The sequence below is a fragment of the Parasteatoda tepidariorum genome, chromosome 5 (assembly GCF_982258835.1).
Source record: "Parasteatoda tepidariorum strain Cologne lab strain chromosome 5, Ptep-v5.0, whole genome shotgun sequence".
Lineage (NCBI taxonomy): Eukaryota > Metazoa > Arthropoda > Arachnida > Araneae > Theridiidae > Parasteatoda > Parasteatoda tepidariorum.
Genome location: NC_141759.1, coordinates 6293596 through 6315435, shown reverse-complemented (window position 1 = coordinate 6315435; position 21840 = coordinate 6293596). Strand labels below are relative to the sequence as shown.

The 21840-nt window shown below is 31.4% G+C and overlaps 1 protein-coding gene across 3 annotated transcripts in view; it reads right to left on the bottom strand.

The window, feature by feature from the left end:
* The window catches only part of LOC107441594 (uncharacterized), a 137980-nt gene that overhangs the window by 18009 nt on the left and 98131 nt on the right, over window positions 1-21840 (bottom strand). For all 3 annotated transcript variants that reach the window (XM_087163275.1, XM_087163277.1, XM_087163276.1), the window contains 6 exons: window positions 16186-16284; window positions 11065-11223; window positions 6870-7004; window positions 5814-5898; window positions 3883-3971; window positions 3730-3792 (listed from right to left, as the gene is read on the bottom strand). In XM_087163275.1, the coding sequence (XP_087019401.1) occupies window positions 3730-3792; window positions 3883-3971; window positions 5814-5898; window positions 6870-7004; window positions 11065-11223; window positions 16186-16284 (630 nt within the window). The remainder of the gene's footprint in view (window positions 1-3729; window positions 3793-3882; window positions 3972-5813; window positions 5899-6869; window positions 7005-11064; window positions 11224-16185; window positions 16285-21840) is intronic.

Sequence of the window (21840 nt, the reverse complement as noted above, 5' to 3'; positions counted from 1 at the left end):
GAATTCTCCGGGAATTATAAATCAGGTAAGTGCAATGATTTTTACAATAAAAAATTTGCTTTTTTTCATTTTATGATGGTTCTCTACAGAATGGTTTTTTACTTCTGATTAAGAACTATAAGAATAATAAAAAAAGAAACAATATGAAAGTTTTTATTTCAATGTAAAGAATTCTTAAAATCGTTTTTTTTATCCTAAGAATTCTTTATTTTCCGTTTTTTAGTTTATAATTTTTTGATAAAAATTGTTTTCAGAATACTTTTTTTTAAAAATTAAATGGTATAACATTATGTGTTTATGTATACTTCTTGTATATTCCAATGTTTGAAGTAATATGATTCAGAAAAGTATGGAATAAAAATTCGGTACTTACGTATTAACGCCACCGCCGCTACAGATTTGGCGGTTTTTAAGAGCCGCCAATCTATACTTAAAATTTTTACGACAATTCATAAAATAAAACACTTTATTTAAAATCAAAATAGTCAATCAGATTTCGGTGGAAAATGAGCCGATAGGAGTTTAGCATAGATTCAAAACAATCATATCGCCATATGAACTCTGATAAATAAGATTCCAAATGAAATAACATTTCCAAAACGTACGTTTACCAAGATAAAGTTTTATGTTGTGGGAATTGGTACATTTTCGTTTTTTCGGTAAAATATTTCCCTCCTGAAAAAATAAAATTGCATCTTGTTTTGTTTTTGGCAAATCCCAAAGACGAATTTTCGTAGCACTAAAAATGGCGACAAAAAAGAATTGTTTTTTTGTTTTTGTTTCGTCAGCATTCTTTATTTTACGTTTCTTAGTTTCTAAATAATGATTTTTATTGAAACTTGAAATTTTTTGATTAAAATTGTTGTCAAAAAAATTTGTTTACAAAATTAAATTTCATAAAATTATAAGGCTTATGTATACTTTTTGTTCATTTTAATTTTTGAAGTAATATGATTTTTAAAGTAATGTAAAGTTTAAATGGGCCTTTCATGTTATATCATTAAATTTAGTAATACTATTTCTCGGGCATTAGGTTTTAACTCTTATAAGAATATACATATTTTTTTCTGTTAATGTACAAATATTTCTCCGATGTGTTTTGGATATTCCTTCTCTAATAAAAAGAGATACCATTTTGTTTTCGTTTGCATAAGAAAGAATATCAAGCATTTTTCTTTTTTTAAATTTAATTAGCCACAATAAAGAAGAAACGTTGCTATGCTACGTGCTACATTAACGACGTCTCTAGAGTAACTGAATGACTGTTCATATAGAAATCGCAGGTATTAGTCTCATACAACAACGCCCCCTATAGTTCGTTGCGATCGCGAATATATAAAAATCCAATGATGGTGTCGCAGTTTTCCATTGTCGTCGGTGCAATTTTATTGACCGGAAAATCACATGGTAGGATCCAGTTTTCCCACATTAATTTTCATCTTATTTTGGTTGTCATCAGCATAAAAATTTATATAAGTCATAAAGGTATTGTTTTAGTGTGAATATTCTTGCATCCCTAATCTTCTATCTATATTATATAAAGCGCTAATACGTACGTATGTATGTATCAATAAAACCGATGATATTTCTTTTCTCGCGCTGGCAACAGTTTTCATTTTTAATTGATTGGATTCGGCGCGCAACAGCACGTAGTGAGCAACCAGATAACAATAACCAGAGTGAGCATTATCAGGTTGTTCAATTCAGATTCATGCGCTAAAAACATGACAATATTTAATTTCAACTCAATTGGGTATACTATAGCCTACGTCACAGATTGTGTTATTCCTACTAAATTTAACCCATGAACGGCATTTTCTGCGAGCCTAACTTCAAGCCACAAATAAACAAACGAAGTGTTTGATCGTTTAAATAGCTGCTCGACAGATTTTATTGCATTATAAAGAAAAGTAATTGATATTCGATTTTTGATTAATAATTGATTTATGTGGATAGTGGCATTTATGTGGATAGTGGCATAGAATTTAGCATTGCGTCATGGTAAATGTTATTCCTACTAAGTGGAAGTAGTTGTGTTTTTTTTATATTATACCCAATTAGGAATTAATTAATTAATTGAAGTGAGAATGCTTTAAAAGGCCGCTGTTGAATATATATTTTTCTACTGGGAGCTACCTAAACGTCTAAAAAACGTTTAGTGTTTGTATTGAATGCATTGAATTTTTTTATATTTCGCGTTTATTTATACATTGAATTTTCACGCTTTAAAATGCAGAATATTAGTGAAGCAATATTTGATAATTTATTTTGCTAATATGTTTTTTATTTAGCTAATGTTTTGATTTTTTCACCATGTACAATCTAAATAGCTAATATACTTTTTTAAAAGCCAATAAGAACATTGGTAGAATTCTTCTACATAAGTACAATACTATGTCTTTGATGATAAGATACTATCTCTTTTATGATAATATATTATGTCTTTGTGCTAGAACATTGTGTTCAGTGGCGAGCGAGAGCAGCGAGCCATGGTTCACGGCGTGAACCACATAGGATTGCGTAGCAATTCTCGGGGGTTGGCGAGCGTTAGCGAGCAGGGGGCGGAGCCTCCTAGTATTATATAAAACGCTAATACGTACGTATGTGTGTATGTATCAATAAAACCGATGATATTTCTTTTCTCGCGCTGGCAACAGTTTTCATTTTTAATTGATTGGATTCGGCGCGCAAGAGCACGTAGTAAGCAACCAGATAACAATAACCAGAGTGAGCATTATCAGGTTGTTAAATTCAGATTCATGCACTAAAAACATGACAATATTTAATTTAAACTCAATTAGGAATTAATTAATTAATTGAAGTGAGAATGCTTTAAAAAGGCCGCTGTTGAATTGATATTTTTCTACTGGGAGCTAAATAAACGTCTAAAAAACGTTTAAGTGTTTGTATTGAATGCATTGAATTTTTTTCATATTTCACGTTTATTTATACATTGAATTTTCACGCTTTAAAATGCAGAATATTAGTGAAGCAATATTTGATAATTTATTTTGCTAATATGTTTCTTATTTAGCTAATGTTTTGATTTTTTCACCATGTACAATCTAAATAGCTAATATACTTTTTTAAAAGCCAATAAGAACATTGGTAGAATTCTTCTACATAAGTACAATACTATGTCTTTGATGATAAAATACTATGTCTTTGATGATAATATATTATGTCTCTGCGCTAAAACATTGTGTTCATTGGCGAGCGAGCGCAGCGAGCCATGGTTCACGGCGTGAACCACATAGGATTGCGTAGCAATTCTCGGGGGTTGGCGAGCGTCAGCGAGCAGGGGGCGGAGCCTCCTAGTATACATATAAAATTTCATCAAAATCGGTCGAGCCGTTTAGGAGGAGTTTAACGACTAAAACTGTGACAAGAGAATTTTATATATATAGATAACATTATATTGTTGAACCAAATTTGATGATTTCACAACCATAATTTAATATTATCGCTTACCAAACCGGCTGATATATATATATATATATATATATATATATATATATATATATATATATATATATATATATATATATATATATATATATATTATTTTATTATATATTATTATATATTATTATATTATATATTATTATATATTATTATTATATATTATTATATATTATTAGACAATTTTCGCAAACTACCACCGAACTATTTAAGAGACTAAACAAATTTTTTCAACCAACCTTATTACATCCCGTACTAAAAACTTACTTCTAAGGTCATGTGTTTGAACTTTGTCACACCAATATCTTTCACAATTTGGTTAGCAACTTCCTGTATTAAAAATGAGATTACAATTAGCTAATTAATCCTGGAATTATAATAGAAATAATAAATTTAGAAAAAGAATAAATAAATATTCGCCTGCATAGATGATGGTACTTCGGCGCTTTCCACGTCTGATGTTGTCGCCAATATTTTCCCAAAATCACTGTAGACATCTGCGTCAATACCTGTAAGGGGAAAATGAAATAAATCAATATGCTCTCTGCAATTCTCACCTTATTTATTTATGCTATTGGGATTATGAGTGAGCCAAAAAATAATCCATCGTGATGCAACCCACTTAAGAAACCAGTTTTATATTCCCACACAATTTTGAGCCTTCTCACAAAAATTGTTTGCAGAGGGCGTTTGTAAGCGGAAAATTTAATACGTTTTCTGCTGCATTGTCTGATGATTCCAACTGAAATAAACTATATCCAAAAGCATGCAACCAAAAGCAACAATCGATGTGTTTCAAGCCCTCAGAAACAGGCACCCATTTTCAAGACTTCCCATACGCGAATGAGAAGAAACAAAAGTGATTTCTGTAAAATATAAAACGATAAGTTGTAAACGAAAACTGGAAAAATAGAGGTGAGAAAGAAATTAGAATAATCGCAGTATCTCAGAGAGACAAAAAAGAACAAAAACAGAACAATAAAAAATCCGCAGTGGCCGAAAGGGGCACATTACGGTAAAATGCATTTCCACGCGCCATGGGGACGTGGTGAAGACTCATGACGTCGTTTACAAAGGAATCATATAAATAATAGAGCATGAAAATGCATTTTACCACAATTTGCCAGCTCGACCACAGCGGTTTTATTTTTGTTCTTTTTTTTTTATCTTTGCTTCTGTCAGGGCAACTGTTTTTTTTTTTTTTTCAGTTTTGCATCCCACTTTTATTTTTCTATTTTTCTTCGGCAACTTTACGTTTAATATTTCAAATGACTTTTGTCTCTTTCATTCGTGCCTATCAGATTTCGAAAATGGGTACTTGTTCTTAGGCATTTGAAACATCACGACTGTTATATCCTTTTGTTATATATATTTGCAGAAAATGAAGTATTTATTCAAGTAGCAATTCATGTTGTTTTTATTTCTCCAATTTCAGAACTTTTCTCCCAAAACTTAAAATATGCTCTTTCCTCAAATCATACTAAATTGCATGAAAATATTAGGAGGAAATTTCTCACTTATCATTTTTGTTTTTTCTTTATTTTATGCAGAATTTCCCCTCAGTTCAACAGTGAATTAGCACACAACATTACCAAACATAAGGAATTCTGAACACTGTTCTTAATTCCCCTCTTGCATATCACTTCCTTTATTTAAAATGTTACTCTTGTTTGTAAACTCGGAATTTCTTCCCAAAAAAATTAATTAAGTGTAATCAGTAAAACTAATGTATTCTGAAGCAAAAACCCTTCAATAATAACAGGGATTTCTGTTGAAGTTTTCATTGCTTTTTCAAACTGCACAATTCGTCAAAAAAGAAAATAATAATTTTAATCTTAAGGTAAGTGTAAAAAGTGGAACAAAACTGCTCAAATCTTTGCATTTGTATATAAAAAAGAGAAGTTAAACTTAAAAAATTTGTTTTTGTTTAAATCATTAAAGATACGGGAGTTGTTTTTATTGCCTCCATTGTCCTTGAATAAACTAAAACTCAAAATTTAATAACGTGAATTAAAGCATAAATTTTATTCAATGCAAAGTTTCATAGTTCATTCAAATTCAGTCCTAAAATTCTCAAATTTTTATAACTGCTTTAAAAAGTCGAATTTAAAACAAAATGGGAGGGAGAATGAAACGTATGTAAAGTGAGTTAATAATTTGTTTATTTTTGCTGAAAGACGAGAGGGGTCAAAAATTGTCGCAAACGTGTCAACGTAATATTTAGATTCGGGAGGAAAGAGAGATTATTTTCAAGAATTAACAATATTTTCCCGATTTAACGAGAAGCTGCTATACATTTATTTTAATAAGCTTTTTAATAAGGGTGTAGAATAAAAATCCTATCAACTCACATCCTTTTGCTTTGACTAAAAGGGCGAAAAGAATAGAATTCCAATGTGAAGAATTACCAGAAGAAATCATGTGGCGAATGGTTGGCTGGAAAAAAAAAGAAAACACATTTTGACATTGTACCCACTGCTAATATAAAAATAAAATTTCAGTCATTTTTTTCGCAAATTGAATTTAAATTCAAATTTTTAAACAAATATCAAAAATCGTTTTAAATTTTTCCTAAAATGCCAAAAAACGAAAACATAAATTGTAGTAATATACACCTACCAAAGAGACCCTACCAAATAATTTTCTTATTGAAGGTTCAAAAACTTAATATAGATGGCGCTGCATGTGTATTTTTATTTTTATTTGATACTTACAATGATTCATTGAGTCTTTAATACCTGCTAAAAAATAGGTAATTCAAGTCTTTCATTATTTTTTCTTCTTCTTTTGTTCATTCTACAAGTTATTACGCGTTAATCGTTTTCGAAAATAATATATTCCTTCGACATAACTATGTCGCTCTCCCGGTCACCCGATTTTCCCGCTCTTCACATTTCCCTCTTCTTCGTTACATGGGCTATGGATAATCTCGCTTTCTCCCCAAGGCAGTATTTTATTAAATATGTTTTATTTAATAATAAGTGCACTAGCCGAAGGGTTACCTTACGAATGCTTTCTTCAAAACTTATTTATCTTATTCTTTATGAATAAAAAATGTTTGGAACGTAATTATTTTTTAAATGTTGGGAAAAAGCAAGATCTATTGAAACAAAGGTAACGAAGAGAGGGAAAGTGTAGAGAGTGGAGAAATTGAGTAACATTTAGGTGACTGTTCTATTAAGCAAAGAGTACACTAGATGAAGGATTAATGTGCGAATGTTTTCCTTAAAATTTATTTATCATATTCTTTACGATTAAAAATATTTTGGAACGCAATTATTTTTTAAACATTTTAAGCAGACGTTACATTTTAAATTAAATATTTTTTGAGTTCTAATTGTGAATTTCATGAATTCCACTACGCTTATAAGGGATACAAAAAATGCACTTTTTGTTGTAATGCTTACTTCAAAGAAGTCGGAACAAGATTTCATCAGAGCATTAAAAGTTTCTTCTGCAGTTTCGTATTTCATGAAGGGAAGATCGTAGTTTTCAACATTTTTTTTCGTGACTTCTAATCCTCGGGTGTATGTCAACAATTCCTGAAAAGTAAATGTTTTAAAGGCGAGCATACACACAAACATATGCTATCTGCAAAAAAACACGAGAGTAAAGTTTTGAATCAGCTGCAATTTACTTGGTCAACCAAAAAATATTTTCCACATTTTGAAGAAAGAAAAAATTTTCCTTTATTTTTCAAAGTATACTTTTTTAACGCATTCTTTGCAAAAACAGTCCATGCTTGAGCAATCGTACTTTATTGTAATAGAATTATTCGACATCGACTTGGAGAAATTTATTCTAGTGATAAGCTTAGTTAACAGAGAAGATTTTTATCTATTTATTTTTTTTGAAATTATTGCCAAGAGAGAAATAAATTATGAAATTAAAAACTATGCATGCTTTATAAAGCATACTTTTCTTTAAAGTATATATTTAATAAAGTATAATTCTGTTTTACGTATTTTATACCTTTCTTTAACGTATAGTTAATAAAGCATATTTTTCATTAATGCATTCCTCGCAACAGCAGTCAATTCTTGAGTAAACACATCTATATTATATAAAACGCTAATACGTACGTATGTATGTATCAATAAAACCGATGATATTTCTTTTCTCGCGCTGGCAACAGTTTTCATTTATTGGTTGGATTCGGCGCGCAAGAGCACGTAGTGAGCAACCAGATAACAATAACCAGAGTGAGCATTATCAGGTTGTTCAATTCAGATTCATGCACTGAAAACATGACAATATTTAATTTAAACTCAATTGGGTATAATATGAAAAAAACACACAACTACTTCGATTTAGTAGGAACAACATATGACGCAATGCTAAACGAATGGAATTTAGTTGTTGTTTATTTAGTTATTGTTATTAGTAGTTGTTGTTATTTGTTTTAGTTGTTGTTGTTTATTTAGTTGTATTTAGTTTCAATACATTTTCTTTATAATGCAATAAAATCTGGCGAGCAGCTATTTGAACGATCGAACACTTCGTTTGTTTATTTGTGGCTTGAAGTTAGGCTCGCAGAAAATGCCGTTCATGGGTCAAATTTAGTAGGAACAACACAACCTGTGACGTAGGCTATATTATACCCAATTAGGAATTAATTAATTAATTGAAGTGAGAATGCTTTAAAAGGCCGCTGTTGAATTGATATTTTTCTACTGGGAGCTACCTTAAAGTCTAAAAAACGTTTAAGTGTTTGTATTGAATGCATTGAATTTTTTTATATTTCGCGTTTATTTATGCATTGAATTTTCACGCTTTAAAATGCAGAATATTAGTGAAGCAATATTTGATAATTTATTTTGCTAATATGTTTCTTATTTAGCTAATGTTTTGAATTTTTCACCATGTACAATCTAAATAGCTAATATACTTTTTTAAAAGTCAATAAGAACATTGGTAGAATTCTTCTACATAAGTACAATACTATGTCTTTGATGATAAAATACTATGTCTTTGATGATAATATATTATGTCTTTGTGCTAGAACATTGTGTTCATTGGCGAGCGGGCGCAGCGAGCCATGGTTTACGGCGTGAACCACATAGGATTGCGTAGCAATTCTCGGCGGTTGGCGAGCGTTAGCGAGCAGGGGGCGGAGCCTCCTAGTTTTATTGAAAAATTGCAATGGAATTATTTGACATCGACATGAATACATTTATTCTAGCAATAAGATTAGCTTACACATAAGATTTTTAATTTTTTCAAAAATAATTGCTAAAAAGGAAATAAAATGCAAAATTGAAAACTACGCATACTTAATAAAGTATACCCTTCTTTAACGTATATTTATTAAAGCATAATTTACACTGGCATAATTAAAATGGCACTTTCGCATAGTGGTTTACTTACATAGTGGTTTGATCGGTCTACCTATAAGAAGTCGTGTGGAGGCTTTCAGTTAAAGGAGGCGTTGATTTGATACGAAGGCTTTACAGGCAAATTAAAATAGTTCGAAATTCCAACTGATATTATTCAGACAATCAGTTCATATCTTACTGATCGAACGTTAAGGATCAAATTAAATAATAATTATTTCAATATCTGAAATATTAGGGCAGGTGTGCCTCAGGGCAACATTTTAGTCCCGATACTTAATCTTATGTACTCTTATAACTTACTAACGACAACGTCAATGGAATGACTGCTTACTATGCAGATGATACTGCTTTGTTTATTATATACAATCAAAAACTACTCAACAGACATCGAAGAAGAAGAATGCAGCGAATGGAGATTTAAGATCAGAGGAGATAAATCAAATCTCTTAATTATTATAAGACGCAAGCGTTCGTCTCAATTGCTATTGAATATCAACATTTGAACGATGCAATTCCGAGAGTCCAGCATGTCAAATATCTTGGCCTGATAATGAATGAAAATTTAAATTGTCATGGAAATAGAGAAAAAAAAATTAATAAAGCTAAATCGGTAAATAAAGCTCTATCCATTTATTGATAGAAATTCCACCCATAGCCTATATACCAGGGTTTCGCAACCTGTGGTTCATGAACCCCTAAGGGGTCCATGAGTTATATTTTGGGGGTCCGCTGACTACTCCTAATTTTTAAAACGTTTGGAAGCCTACCCATTGCTTGTAAATCGAACTATGGCAGCTTTAATTCCGTTTGCTACTGTGTATCTTTGCGAAGCGGGATTTTCCACACTTGTGACAATAAAAATATAACATCGAAATCGATTGAATATTGAACATGATATACACATTGCTTTGACGAAAACCATCCCCCAATTAAATTTATTAATTAAGGAAAAGCAGCAGCAACCTTCACATTAAAAATTTTAATTTAAAAAACTTTGTATACTATTAAAATAATAAAATTAAATGTTTTCTAATAATTGATGTTTTTTGCAATTATTTTTTTTCACAGGGGGGTGGTCCGTGACTTCTTAAAAATTTTTAAAAGGGGTCCATTATATCAAAAAGGTTAAGAAACACTGCTATATACTAATGAAAGACTCATCTACCTGTTGTAGACAAGGCTAATTATGATATCTGGGTACCCCGCGAGGGCAACTGTAACTAAAAATATAATTAACTCTATTTTATTTTATAACCGTCGTTGAACAGCAGACACAATTTTGAGTTTAAAACTACCAATGTTTAACTCCGTAGCAGTAACCTAATCCAGAAGACAAAGGAACTCTTAGATCAAATATTGGGAGAAATTCTGCCTTCGTGGAGGACTTTTTGAGTGAGCTAACCCGCATTTGCGTTACATGGAGAGGAAGAACACGAAAACCTCCCTTGGTTAGCCTGACGGCGAGGGGACTCTAACCCATGATCAATCTACAACTGACGATATTTTGGTCTGTGCGAGCCGGGTGCTGAATTCGTATCGAACAGCCCTGCCTGGGATTCAAACCCGATTGCATGTTACCTAATTTTACATCTACATTTTATAAAGAGAGATTTTGAGAGCGCTGATTAGAATTCTCGACAACGCCTTCTGTGACGTATGGCTTTTTCATTCTGCTATGCTTGTTATTTTAAGCGATTTCTGTGCCACAGCTTATCTTTTTCCATCTTGAAATGTCAGCTTTTAAGGGCAAGAATCTGCCTTCTTTATTTAAAAATGAAATAGAAACTATTTCGTCCAACATTATTACCCTTAGATGCAATGTTCTAGATTTAGAAGTTTCAGGCTAGTGGGTAATGCAATTACAAATACGAGTGAACAGACAAATACGAAGTAGAATTCCAGAACTTCAAAACCTCACGAACAAAGATTAAATAAAGAAGAAAAAAAAGGAAACTTGTATGCACGGCTGGTGGACCCCCCTTCTTCGTTGTTATCCGCAGCTTCGGCTGGGTGACTCCCCGGCTACATTAAAAAATATTAATTTTAAAGGTATTAAATTAAAAGATGTTTTTTAATAATTTTAGGAGTACAATGACCTGAAAATAGATGCACTCAATTTTCCACAATCGATCGCAGACAGATACAATTGATTATAATTTATAAAAATAGTATATTTTTTTCAAATCAAATACCTGTCATTCTTAATTCAGATTTCATTCTGAATAAAAGACGAAGAATTCATTCTGAAAAAAATTAAAAATCTTACTTTATAGACTAATAGCTGAACAAAGAGGGGAGGCTTCATGGAATATGGAAATCTTTCCTTGGCGATCTCATAGATTTCTGGCTCTTCCAAAACCCGGCCAAAAATACTAATTAAGAAACCCTTTGAAAGTGTAGTATCATGGCCGTGGCGACAAGTGATCTAAAGTTAAAAGAATGAAATAAAGCAATAAATAACTCTGTCGAGAATTGTAGGTTTGCAAAGACATGCACTGACTTTTATTTTCTTAAACAACAACCGAAAAATTCGTCCTTTTTTCCCCAATAATACTTGAGGAAAAAAAGGAGGAAACTCCCCATTAATACTTCAATAAATACTTGAGTTCCGTCATTTATTTTTCAGTTTAATAAATGAGTTCAACCTTAATTTATGGACGCCGAGGATTATTTAAAACTGTGTACTCGGATAATGCATCAAAGCGTATGTGACTCACCCGTCTCGAAGGGGGAATGCTTGTAAACGGTTTTGCCAGCTGATTTACGTTGTATTGAGAACGGCTCTTATAATATCTTCCCCAGGTGCTTTTTTTATTTTTAGGTTTTCGATAATAGTTTTAACTTCGTCATCATTAGAAAGAGTGATGTTTGTCTCAGTCTTCTTTTTGAGATTGCCGTAACTAGATTAAATCTCATTAACACTAGATTTACGGGACACGTCAATTTGACGCATGTCAAATTTTTTAAGGAAAATTATGTAACCCGTTTGCATTTTTATTTTATCTCTTGTAATGATTTTTAATCATTGATCGAGGTAAATATATATTGAAGTCTATTTTCTTCAAAAGCGTTGAAATATTGAAATTCTCTTTATGGTATACCTATCTCTACGGATATGCGTCCATTTGACGCGATCGTAATTTAGACAAAATTTTGAGTAAACATGCAAACATCACATCACTAATGAATAGGAATGTACCGACAATGCTTCGACCCGTTATCCGATATCGTTATCTCAAATGAAACAAGCGATAAACAACTGATGCCGATAAGCAATAATAGAAAGAACAAACGCAGAATGTCAATTGATGTCAGAGTGTTAGATTTTGAAGGTTTCAGTTGCCTAGTTCGAGTACTGAAAAATAAAATACTAGAATATTTCATAAATATATCTTTCATATTTTCATTTTTTTCCTTATAGTATATAATGCCAACTGCTCCGGACACGCCAAAATAATTACTTACTTTACTTTATTTAATAAAAGCTGTCCCGCAGTGGACTGATCGTTAAGACACGGTTCCCAGCAGATCACTGAAGCCAAGCATCACTGGCCGTGGTCAGTGTGCGGGTGGGTGACCATTTGGATGAGTCTGCGTAGGGACCGAGGGTGTGCGGTATTGGTCCTCGTTAAACTGTTCTACCGTAAAGTGCTCGACTTCGCTTGCTGGTCGTCGGGCTACTGAAGCCGGCGTGCCATCCCCTCAGCAGAGGATCAAAATTGTGATGGCGTGTCTTTGGATCATCCTCAGGGGTGTTTCCCAGACCGTCGCCAATAGCCCATTGAGCAGCTCTAGTGCGACGTAAATGAACTACAACTACAACTTTAACAAAAACTGGGCAACTGGGCAGTGCAGAAGACCCATATCCTATTCATAATGAAATTACAGACAAAAAAAAATATATAAACAGTTTGTATACAGAGTCTCTGGGGTGACTGATGTTGTAGAGCAAGCACCTTGCTTGTTTAACTGAAAAGAAAAGTGAAAATAATTCTAAGCAACTTGCTGTAGTAAAGATGGCTGTGAATTTATAGTCAACATGAGATAGCAGGTGCTGATTTCGAGGCTGGTATTGTAGTTGAGGCTGTAATCAATTGATGTTTTGAACTATTGCTATGAACTATTGATGTAAGAGATGGAGATCTTTATGTATGCTGGTAGTTTTGGTATGAGGCGTCAGAGGTGAAGTGTGCAGCTATTGGTCTTAGGTTTTTGTGTTTTTTAAAGTTTTCAAATTTAAATATTTCGATGATGATATTTTGCTTTGTCGTAAAAATCTGCATTAAGCTTGTAAATATACTGACAGACAGTCGGGATTTTAAGGTTTTTGTGGATGTTTAAGTTTCCAATGAACCATCTGGCACAAAAAATAATTAAAAAAAACGGTAAATAACTATTAAGTAAATTTTGCAAATATATAGTGGTGAATTATATAAGCCTACGAATTATTTAGAAATTGTGGTGGATAAAAATTTACTGGATAGAATTTATTAAACCAAGTCATCACAATCAATTATCAATTGTGATTCATCACAATTGATAAACTACCACTTTAAAATATATATTAGCTGTCCGGAGTAAGTTGGCATCTCTATAAATGCTGTTTAATGTGTTCGTACAGATAGAGATATAAGAAACGACCGTAACCCTAGTGCTAATGAAAGATGCTGAAGTTGCATTTCATTTGATACTTTGAATACTATGGTATGTAGAGGAGAAAAAAATGACTTAAAATTAAAAATACTGATCTAAAATAACTTAAATTTCGTTGCCACAAAAAAAATAATTTTTTTTAAAGTCGAGCAAGTAAAGCGAAGCATGGATTATCACAATAGTTCTCACGTTTATAGTTTGGGCTTGTGACACTTTCGACCAAAGATTGGGGGACGAAATCTTCTCAATTTAAGGAGAGAATAAGGTTACTGTGGGGTGTGTTTTATTGTTTTACGATCACCGCTTCCCTTTCATAATTCACTTCCCGAGGGAAAAAAAGTGCCCATCAGATCTCATGTTAAATAATTTTTAGAAAGGAAATTTAGAAGCGCAATTCAAACGACCCATTAGAAATTTGAACCCCTGTGGTAGAACGTGGACAGCCTGTATACACATCACCTCCAAAGTTTTTTACTTTGAAAGTAAATGAATTTAAACTTGAATAGTGCTTGCTTTTACCCAGATCCAGAGCTGGCGGTTAATTCATTATCTATTCAAGGTTTTAGCCTTCATGGCACTTTTTTTATTTTATTATTTTTTATTTTTAATCAAAATAAGTTCGGAAATTGCGTATTTTTTATTGCATTTTTTTTAAAATCAGATGATTCTAAAATTGGCAAGGCTTCGAAATCTTCTTACAAATTTCAATTTTTAGCATTTCCTGCTTCACAAAATAAGGCATTTTTCCTGATAACAAATTATACTACAATAATATCTTGGGAATCGTGCTAAAGTAAAAAATTAAACAAAATTGTTTAGTATATTATCTGGAAAAAAATCTACATGGAATCACAAAGAAAGAGTAAAAGATATAATGAAATAATTAGTGAATCACACGTGGTCAGATAATTAAAAATTTAATTTCACAACTAAGATAGTAGGACAACATTTAAGATACTGAGATATTTTAAGACGCTTAAAAATTTTGGCTACGTATTCGACAGCTTTTTATGTTCGGTATCTTTATACTCTTTGTAGTGACTTCTAAAACATCAGCATTTTAGATAATCTATGTTGAAATCACAAGAAACAAAACAAAAATAAAGACAATCAATGATTTATATTCTTTTTTCGAAAAAAATAGTATGCTTAGTAAATAATCAGCTGTTTTGCATTAAATAATTGTACACAGTAGAATATTTTTAATTTCTTAACAAGGTTTTATTCTTAGCTAGCAGACAATAATTATTTTAAAAAAAACTTGACTATAATTTTAAAAGGAACTTTAAAGAAAACCTAAATTAAAATACTAAAAAAAATTGATTAGAAGAAATAATAAATTGGGTAAAGAATAAGATTTTTAAAAATGTTAAAATTTAATTAAATAGTTGGTAAAATAGTTCTACGAAACACTTCCGGACAGGTGATTAAAAAATTACTTTTAAGATTAAGACGATATATAAGATGTTGAGAAATTTGCGATGATGTGAGATATGCTTAAATATGTTTACTACGTATATTTATTAATATTTATAAAAAATATATTCGAAAGAAATACTAAAAAAATATACAAAAAAGAAATTGATAAATATCTTATTCCAAATCTATTCATACGTATGTATATTATTGAAATTGTATCAGTTATTGAGGAAAAAAAAACTAAAAACTAAAAAATAATGACATTAAATAAGCACAATCTGGTGTATAATCATATTCTATCAGAAGCATTCTTTTATAGAACTCGACATTCGTTGAATAAAATGTTTTTTAATCAATAAAATGTTTTATTCAAATTTCTTTACTAAATTGCAAATAGAATTTTAGACGACTAAAAAAGAAACATTATATCTTATGGTTTGTTTGAAAGAAATAAAAAAAAAAGATTAGCAAACGATTATTAGCGCAAAAAAATATGAATAAAATTTTATGCTACACACGCGCAGTCAAGTTCCTCGTAAGTTTATCACATTTTAATATTAATTGCCCCATTTAATCATTTCTTCATTGTCGCCAAATTATTTTTTGTTAAATAATTAATTTTAATTTTTCTCATCTTCTAATACATAAAAATAGTTGAAACTTTAGATTTTTCAATTGAAAAATATGTAGATCAATATGGTATAAAAAAATCCATACCTTATAATTCAAAATTTTTTCATCCTCACTTTAATTAAATAGTAAAAAAGAATTAAGAATTAAAAAAAAAATTTCATGAAATTATCGTTGGGTAAATGAGTTTTATGAGTGGGTGCAATTTTTTTTTGAATTGCTTCATTAGTTTTTAAAATATGACTGAAAACGCAAAAAGCGAAATTAACATTAAGGGGTCTAACTTTGAATCGATTGCCTGACCAAACTATAGGGACCACATTTTCCAGATTGCGGCTACCCCCTATATTTTGAAAATAAGGAATCCAAATATGTAAAAAAAAGTATATGTTTATTCAGAGAAAGTACGTTTTGTGTCTGATTTCGTAACTTAATAAATAGTTAGCATTAATTAATTAGCATATTTGAAGTCACCCCCAGGAACCGCTAAGATTGACACTTAGTTCGTGAAAATCCGATCATTAGAACGAAAGTTATTCAGGGTGATATCTTTTTTTTGCGGACTGTTCTTAGCTACCTTCAATTTTCAAAAATAAATAAATAAATAAAATATAAATACGAGAGTGCTATGCTAAATTGGTAATAAAGAAACTGATGAAAAAGTTAATTATAAAAACGCAGTCACCTCTGGTATACTCATGACGATTTGATTGTAGAATATATCCGGCGGACAATATATTCGCTTTGCAAATATTTCAGTCATCCCTCTGTCAAAAGCAAATTTCTAGAAAGAAAAAAAGAAATAATTTGATATATGTATTCCTGTTATAATTATTTTTCATGTAAATAATCTGCTAGCGGAATACCCGTTTCATGAGGGACGAAAAAAAAAGAAATTATCAATAAATCAGAATTGATTACTTCTACGATATCAAGCACAAAGCAGATAGACATGTACTGACACAATTAATTAAGCTAAAACAAATCCAATCGTTTCGTTAATTATTGTTTGTTGCCTTTCACAGTGGCTTTATGTTATTAGATTAAGCAAAAAAATGTCTTTAAAAATTCATCCCTTCAAAATAATTCAGTTTAATTAATTCTCCTCTTCATAAACAGTAAAACCCTATTCCAACAGACGAATCTTGGTATCATTAATAGTACCATAGAAAGTACTAATATTGGTACCAACCTTGGTCATCACCTTGTTACCTTGGTAACAATATTAATACCTAGATACATTGGAAAGTATTGAGTATTTATGATTACGCTAATTAACATAATAGCATTAGTACCTATTACCTAAATGGATTAAGCATCATTGACGTCGATAACAATATGGCAAATTACTACGTTTTATATACACGAATGAGTACCTTTTCTTCATTAATTAATTTAGAATTTCAATAGAATTTTTTTCATTTAAATTTGTACCTTTTACGAAAGTTAGTTAATTGCAATTCTCGAAAATAATTAATAACAGCACTAATGTTTTTTATAATAAATTTTGACAAAAGAACTAATATCGGTACTTATTATCAATATCGCGAGCTATTTTTAAAATCAGTAATGCTTAACATTGGTAAGACAGCTGGGGCTATTTTGGTCCATCTTCTTTTCCATTGTTTTGCTGGTCAAAAATATACTTTCAGAAAGTATTAAGTATTTCTGACATTTCATAATTTACAATTAAGGATTATTTTATAATTAACAATTTAGGAAGTTCGAAGCACTAATCAAGCAAAAAAAGAATTTTTTTATAGATATGTATGTTAGCGAAATCAGCACTTTATCAGGGGACGCACTAACACAGTAAAGCCTTTCTGTAGTCAGTGGTAATACCAAAAGTTGACTGTGCCCCTAGTCGCCATAATGGATAAACTAAATAAGAAAAAGCTATAAAAAAATTCTGAAATTGAAATGTAAATGCATTTAAAAATTTATGTTACACAAACACAAGTCAAAAGTACACAGAGAAAAAACTAAAAATGAAACGCCCACATATTAACAAAAATAAAAATAAACAATAATAATAAATAAAAATTAAATATAAAAAATAACAATAAAAGTTTAAAAAAATACGGAATAAAATAAACTAATAAAAGAATTAATAAAAAATAAAATAAAAAAATTATAATAATTTTAAAAAAATTTTTAAAAAAAATTTATTTGTAATAATAAAACATATTTTCTTCCAGCAATTGGGAATTTCAAAATTACCTTAAAGAACAATAATTTTCCTTTCAATTATGGTAATTAAAATTTTTCAATTCAAAGTATTTAAGAGACGTTCAACTAGTTCGACCGATATTGCAGTCCGCATGAATAGGCCTATAATGTGAAATTTTGGATATTTAGTTCCTGAAAAATATTGATAACTTTATTAGAATTTTTAATCATTGAATGTTTTGCTCTATTTTTCAAGTTTTTAAAAAGGGGTCAGCACTATAAATATTTTTAAAGAATTTTTTAAAGATTTGGCAATTTATATTTTATTTTGATTTGGTTATTCTAACTGTAAATCTTTTTTTTCCTTATTTCTTGACGTTTTATTGTTAATTAATTTTTCCTCTTTTTACTTTGGACTTGTGCATGCGTATCATTAATTTTTTACAGCATTAACATTTCATTTTTTAATTTTTACTAGCTTTTTCTTATTCAATGTATGCATTATGGTGCCCCCGGTACACAGTCAGTTTTTGGTATTACCACTGACTACAGAAGGGCTCCAGTGAGTTAATAGACAGTGTCCCCCCCTATGAAGTGCTGTTTTCTCTAACATGCATATCTTTTTTTAAAAAACTTTTCTTTTTGCTTGATTTATGTCTCTAACCTTCTAAATTGTTAAAATTAAGACAAATTTGGTTTCAGCTGCTTTTTGCGCTTTTCCATTTTGACTTATTATTATTTTAAATTTTATTTTGCGTCTTTCTGAATTGCTTAAATCAGTTTTATTCTTTGATTAGATAACGTTTATGGAACCTTATACCTAGAAAGACGGAAGGAACCAGAGTAGCTCCCAATGTATTTCGGTAGGTACACAGGTAGGTTTGAGTGTAAGGATGCCCAGTTTCATTAATAAAAGAAGGATCATTTCAGCATATTTTCTATTATTATTTATAGAGAAAAGGTAAGTCAATTATCTAAGAAACTATTGAATTAGTATCATTGAAAAGTCGCAGTCCCGTTTAATCAAATATTTTCAAAGAAAGTCCAGATTCAATCACACGCATGCGCAATTGAATCGGGACTTTACTATCTTAACACTCGGGAAGTTTCACTTTAGATTCCTCACCATCAAGTGTTGCATCAAGATGTAAATTATATACTCTAAATTAAATTATTAAAAATTGTACTTTTTAAATATAAGAGTGTTTATCTTAGAACCTCACGCTAAGGAATGACACACTCGCGATGATTTGTGGATTATACTATATTAATGTGTAAAAAACCATCGTTTAAAAAAGTTTCGTTTCAAAACAAAACTGACACGCCTGCCAACTACTACGCTTTCTGCTAAATATTTTATAAAGTGGATGACATTTAAAAACGGAAAATCTTCAGAATTTCTGGTAATTTTGAGAAAATTATAAATGCGTCAATACGAAAGTACAAGATTGAAGTATTATTCAGAGTGCCTGTCAGCTAAGCGATCAATCGACTCTTTCATATGTGTGCATACCCTTGGGCGATTGGATCGAAAGTACTAGTTTATTGAAATTGCATACATTTGCTGGCTTATAAATCTTCGTCGAGTAGGGGGACATCTGAAAGAATGCATCCAGGTTTACGGCGGGTTTCGAACCCATCACCTCCAAGCTTCACACAGCGTTTGGCGGGTGATATTGCTCGGCCAGGGAGGCCCTCAAAAAAAGTACAGGAACAAACTGTCGTTGTGTATGAACTATTAAATCATTTATTTGTAGTGATGTGGAAAATTAGTTTAAATAAATAAAACATGATGCATTAAAACATAAGCAAAGCTACCACTCGATAAAATATTTACAAAAAGCTTAGACTGTTGACAGCCCTGAACTGACTTGGAGAAATTAGGACTGCTAAGAAGTTCGTGACGATCTGACCATATGACTGGAAGTCGTTCCGACAGTGAAGTCTTGAAGGGTGATGCTCTACTGATGTCCTCTTCTCCCTTGTGATGCCGGTTATGTCGAATTGATGCTGATTATCCTGAACTTTACGAGGTGAGTGATACTTATTTTGATCTCGTCAGATTCTGGAGTCGGGAGAGATAATACTGTCAACTAGCCATTTTTGATGTCTGGATTTTGAGCCCGCCATTTTGTTTTTTCAAGTCATGCCGTATCATAAAACAGCTCGTGGTGGAAAGGTCTCACTCTCTGGTCGTAATTCACCGCCGCATTGCAAAGAATCCACGTCATTAGAAGAAATCATTGCTATCTGCGGGATATCAAAAAAATACTTTCCACCAGTTGAACATGAACATATTGACGATCTCGTCGAGTTTTACACTCAGTTTGATACAGAGGAGCTGATTCGTTTAGATAAATTACTTAGCAAACTGCTCATTCAAATAAGATCAAGTTACCCTGGAGACTACGAATACAATTACTTCCTAAAACTGACAAATGCAGCTTATCACATCAGATGGAAGAGGAAGATTCAAGCAGAAGAAAACAAGGAGATGAATAAAAAATCCATTCAAGTCGAATCAATAATGACTGAAACTAATCCAAGCACTGGCGACATAACCATGGAAAATAAAGATGAAAACCTGAATGCAACACCAAATACGGAAACTGACACGGACATCAATATTAACAATAATACAGAACCACCAGCAAAGAAAAGAAGAAAAAAAAGAAGCAAAATGCAGTCAAAACAATTAACGATAATTCTGCACTCATGTCTACAAACAGCTGTCTTTCTTCTAGCCACCATAACTCAACCGATGACGTCACTATCTTTCCGACAACAAAACCCAAGGATGATACCGACAAAGTACGGGATCCGCCCAGCAAACCTGAAATAACACTGCAAGCCAGATTTATAAAGGTTTTGGTCCGGGGCCTGCCTGTGGACTTTGATACAGATGCCATCAATACAGAATTACAGAAAAACAATATTGAAACCCTTAAAATAGTGCAGTTTAAGAAGAGAATGGGAGAGGCCTATCGGCTCCTTCCACTTTTTCTCATAATCCTAACATCAACGGCGAATCACCATAGAGTATTCGATGTCAAAAACATACAGCAGATTCCGATCAAAATCGAACGATTTCGAGGAGGTCTAGGACCTATACAATGTTACAACTGCCGAAATTATGGACATACGCAAAGCCACTGCAATGCACCTGCAAGGTGTGTAAAATGTGCTGGAAACCACAGGTCACATGAATGCAACAAAGACAAAACAACACCTCCAAAATGCTGTAATTGTTACAAAAGCCACACAGCCAACTATTCTGGGTGCGAGACCCGCCCCAGCAAAAGGAGCCCTCGAGCAACATCGAATTTGACGCCTAAACTTACTCACCGATTAGTGACATTAATCAAAGAATTACAGGAATTGCTCAAAAATGAAGAAGTGCTCCGCCTTCTGCGGGGGATCATCGGAGAAACATCTCAATCGCAGTGAGTTCCATTTTTATTTTCAAGACTTTAAAGTTAAATTCACTGAACTTTTCACTGCAGACTTTTACTTACGTTAAATTAAATTGCATTATTTTCTGATAATATAGCCAATTTATGCATACATATTTATTAACTTATGCACGTTAAATTCTTTTGCAAATTCTATTGTATTTAAAGAGCAATATTTCTCTGATAAAATATATTTACTGCATTTTCTCCAAATATGTTATTTTATCATATATCAAGGTATGACTTATCTATATTCATCAATTATGTCTTTCATTTTTCAAAAATCAATTATTGTACACATCAAATCATATTTTATCTTTATTTTTAATTTAAGTCTACCATCAATATTTCTAGTGTTATGTAAAAACGCCAATATGTCATATTGAATTTTTTCATTGTTTTATTTTTTCTCAAGTAAACGGCTTGATTTTTTATGGCCACCACAAATCATTAAAGCATGCTAGATGGCGCCACTAAGGCTTTGCAAAATTTATGTAGAATCTTCATGATTTTTAATCCCGATTTTCTGTATATATGCTATCATCAATTTTTAATGCTCAATTCCAAATTTCTACTGCAATTAATGTAAATTTCACAGATTAAGCTCGTATTTCATGTATATCCATCTAATTATGGCTGTATTCATTTTTCAATGGCAATTAATGTAAATCTCCGATCAAGTTTGTACAGACTTCTAATCATAGTTACTTTATTATAAT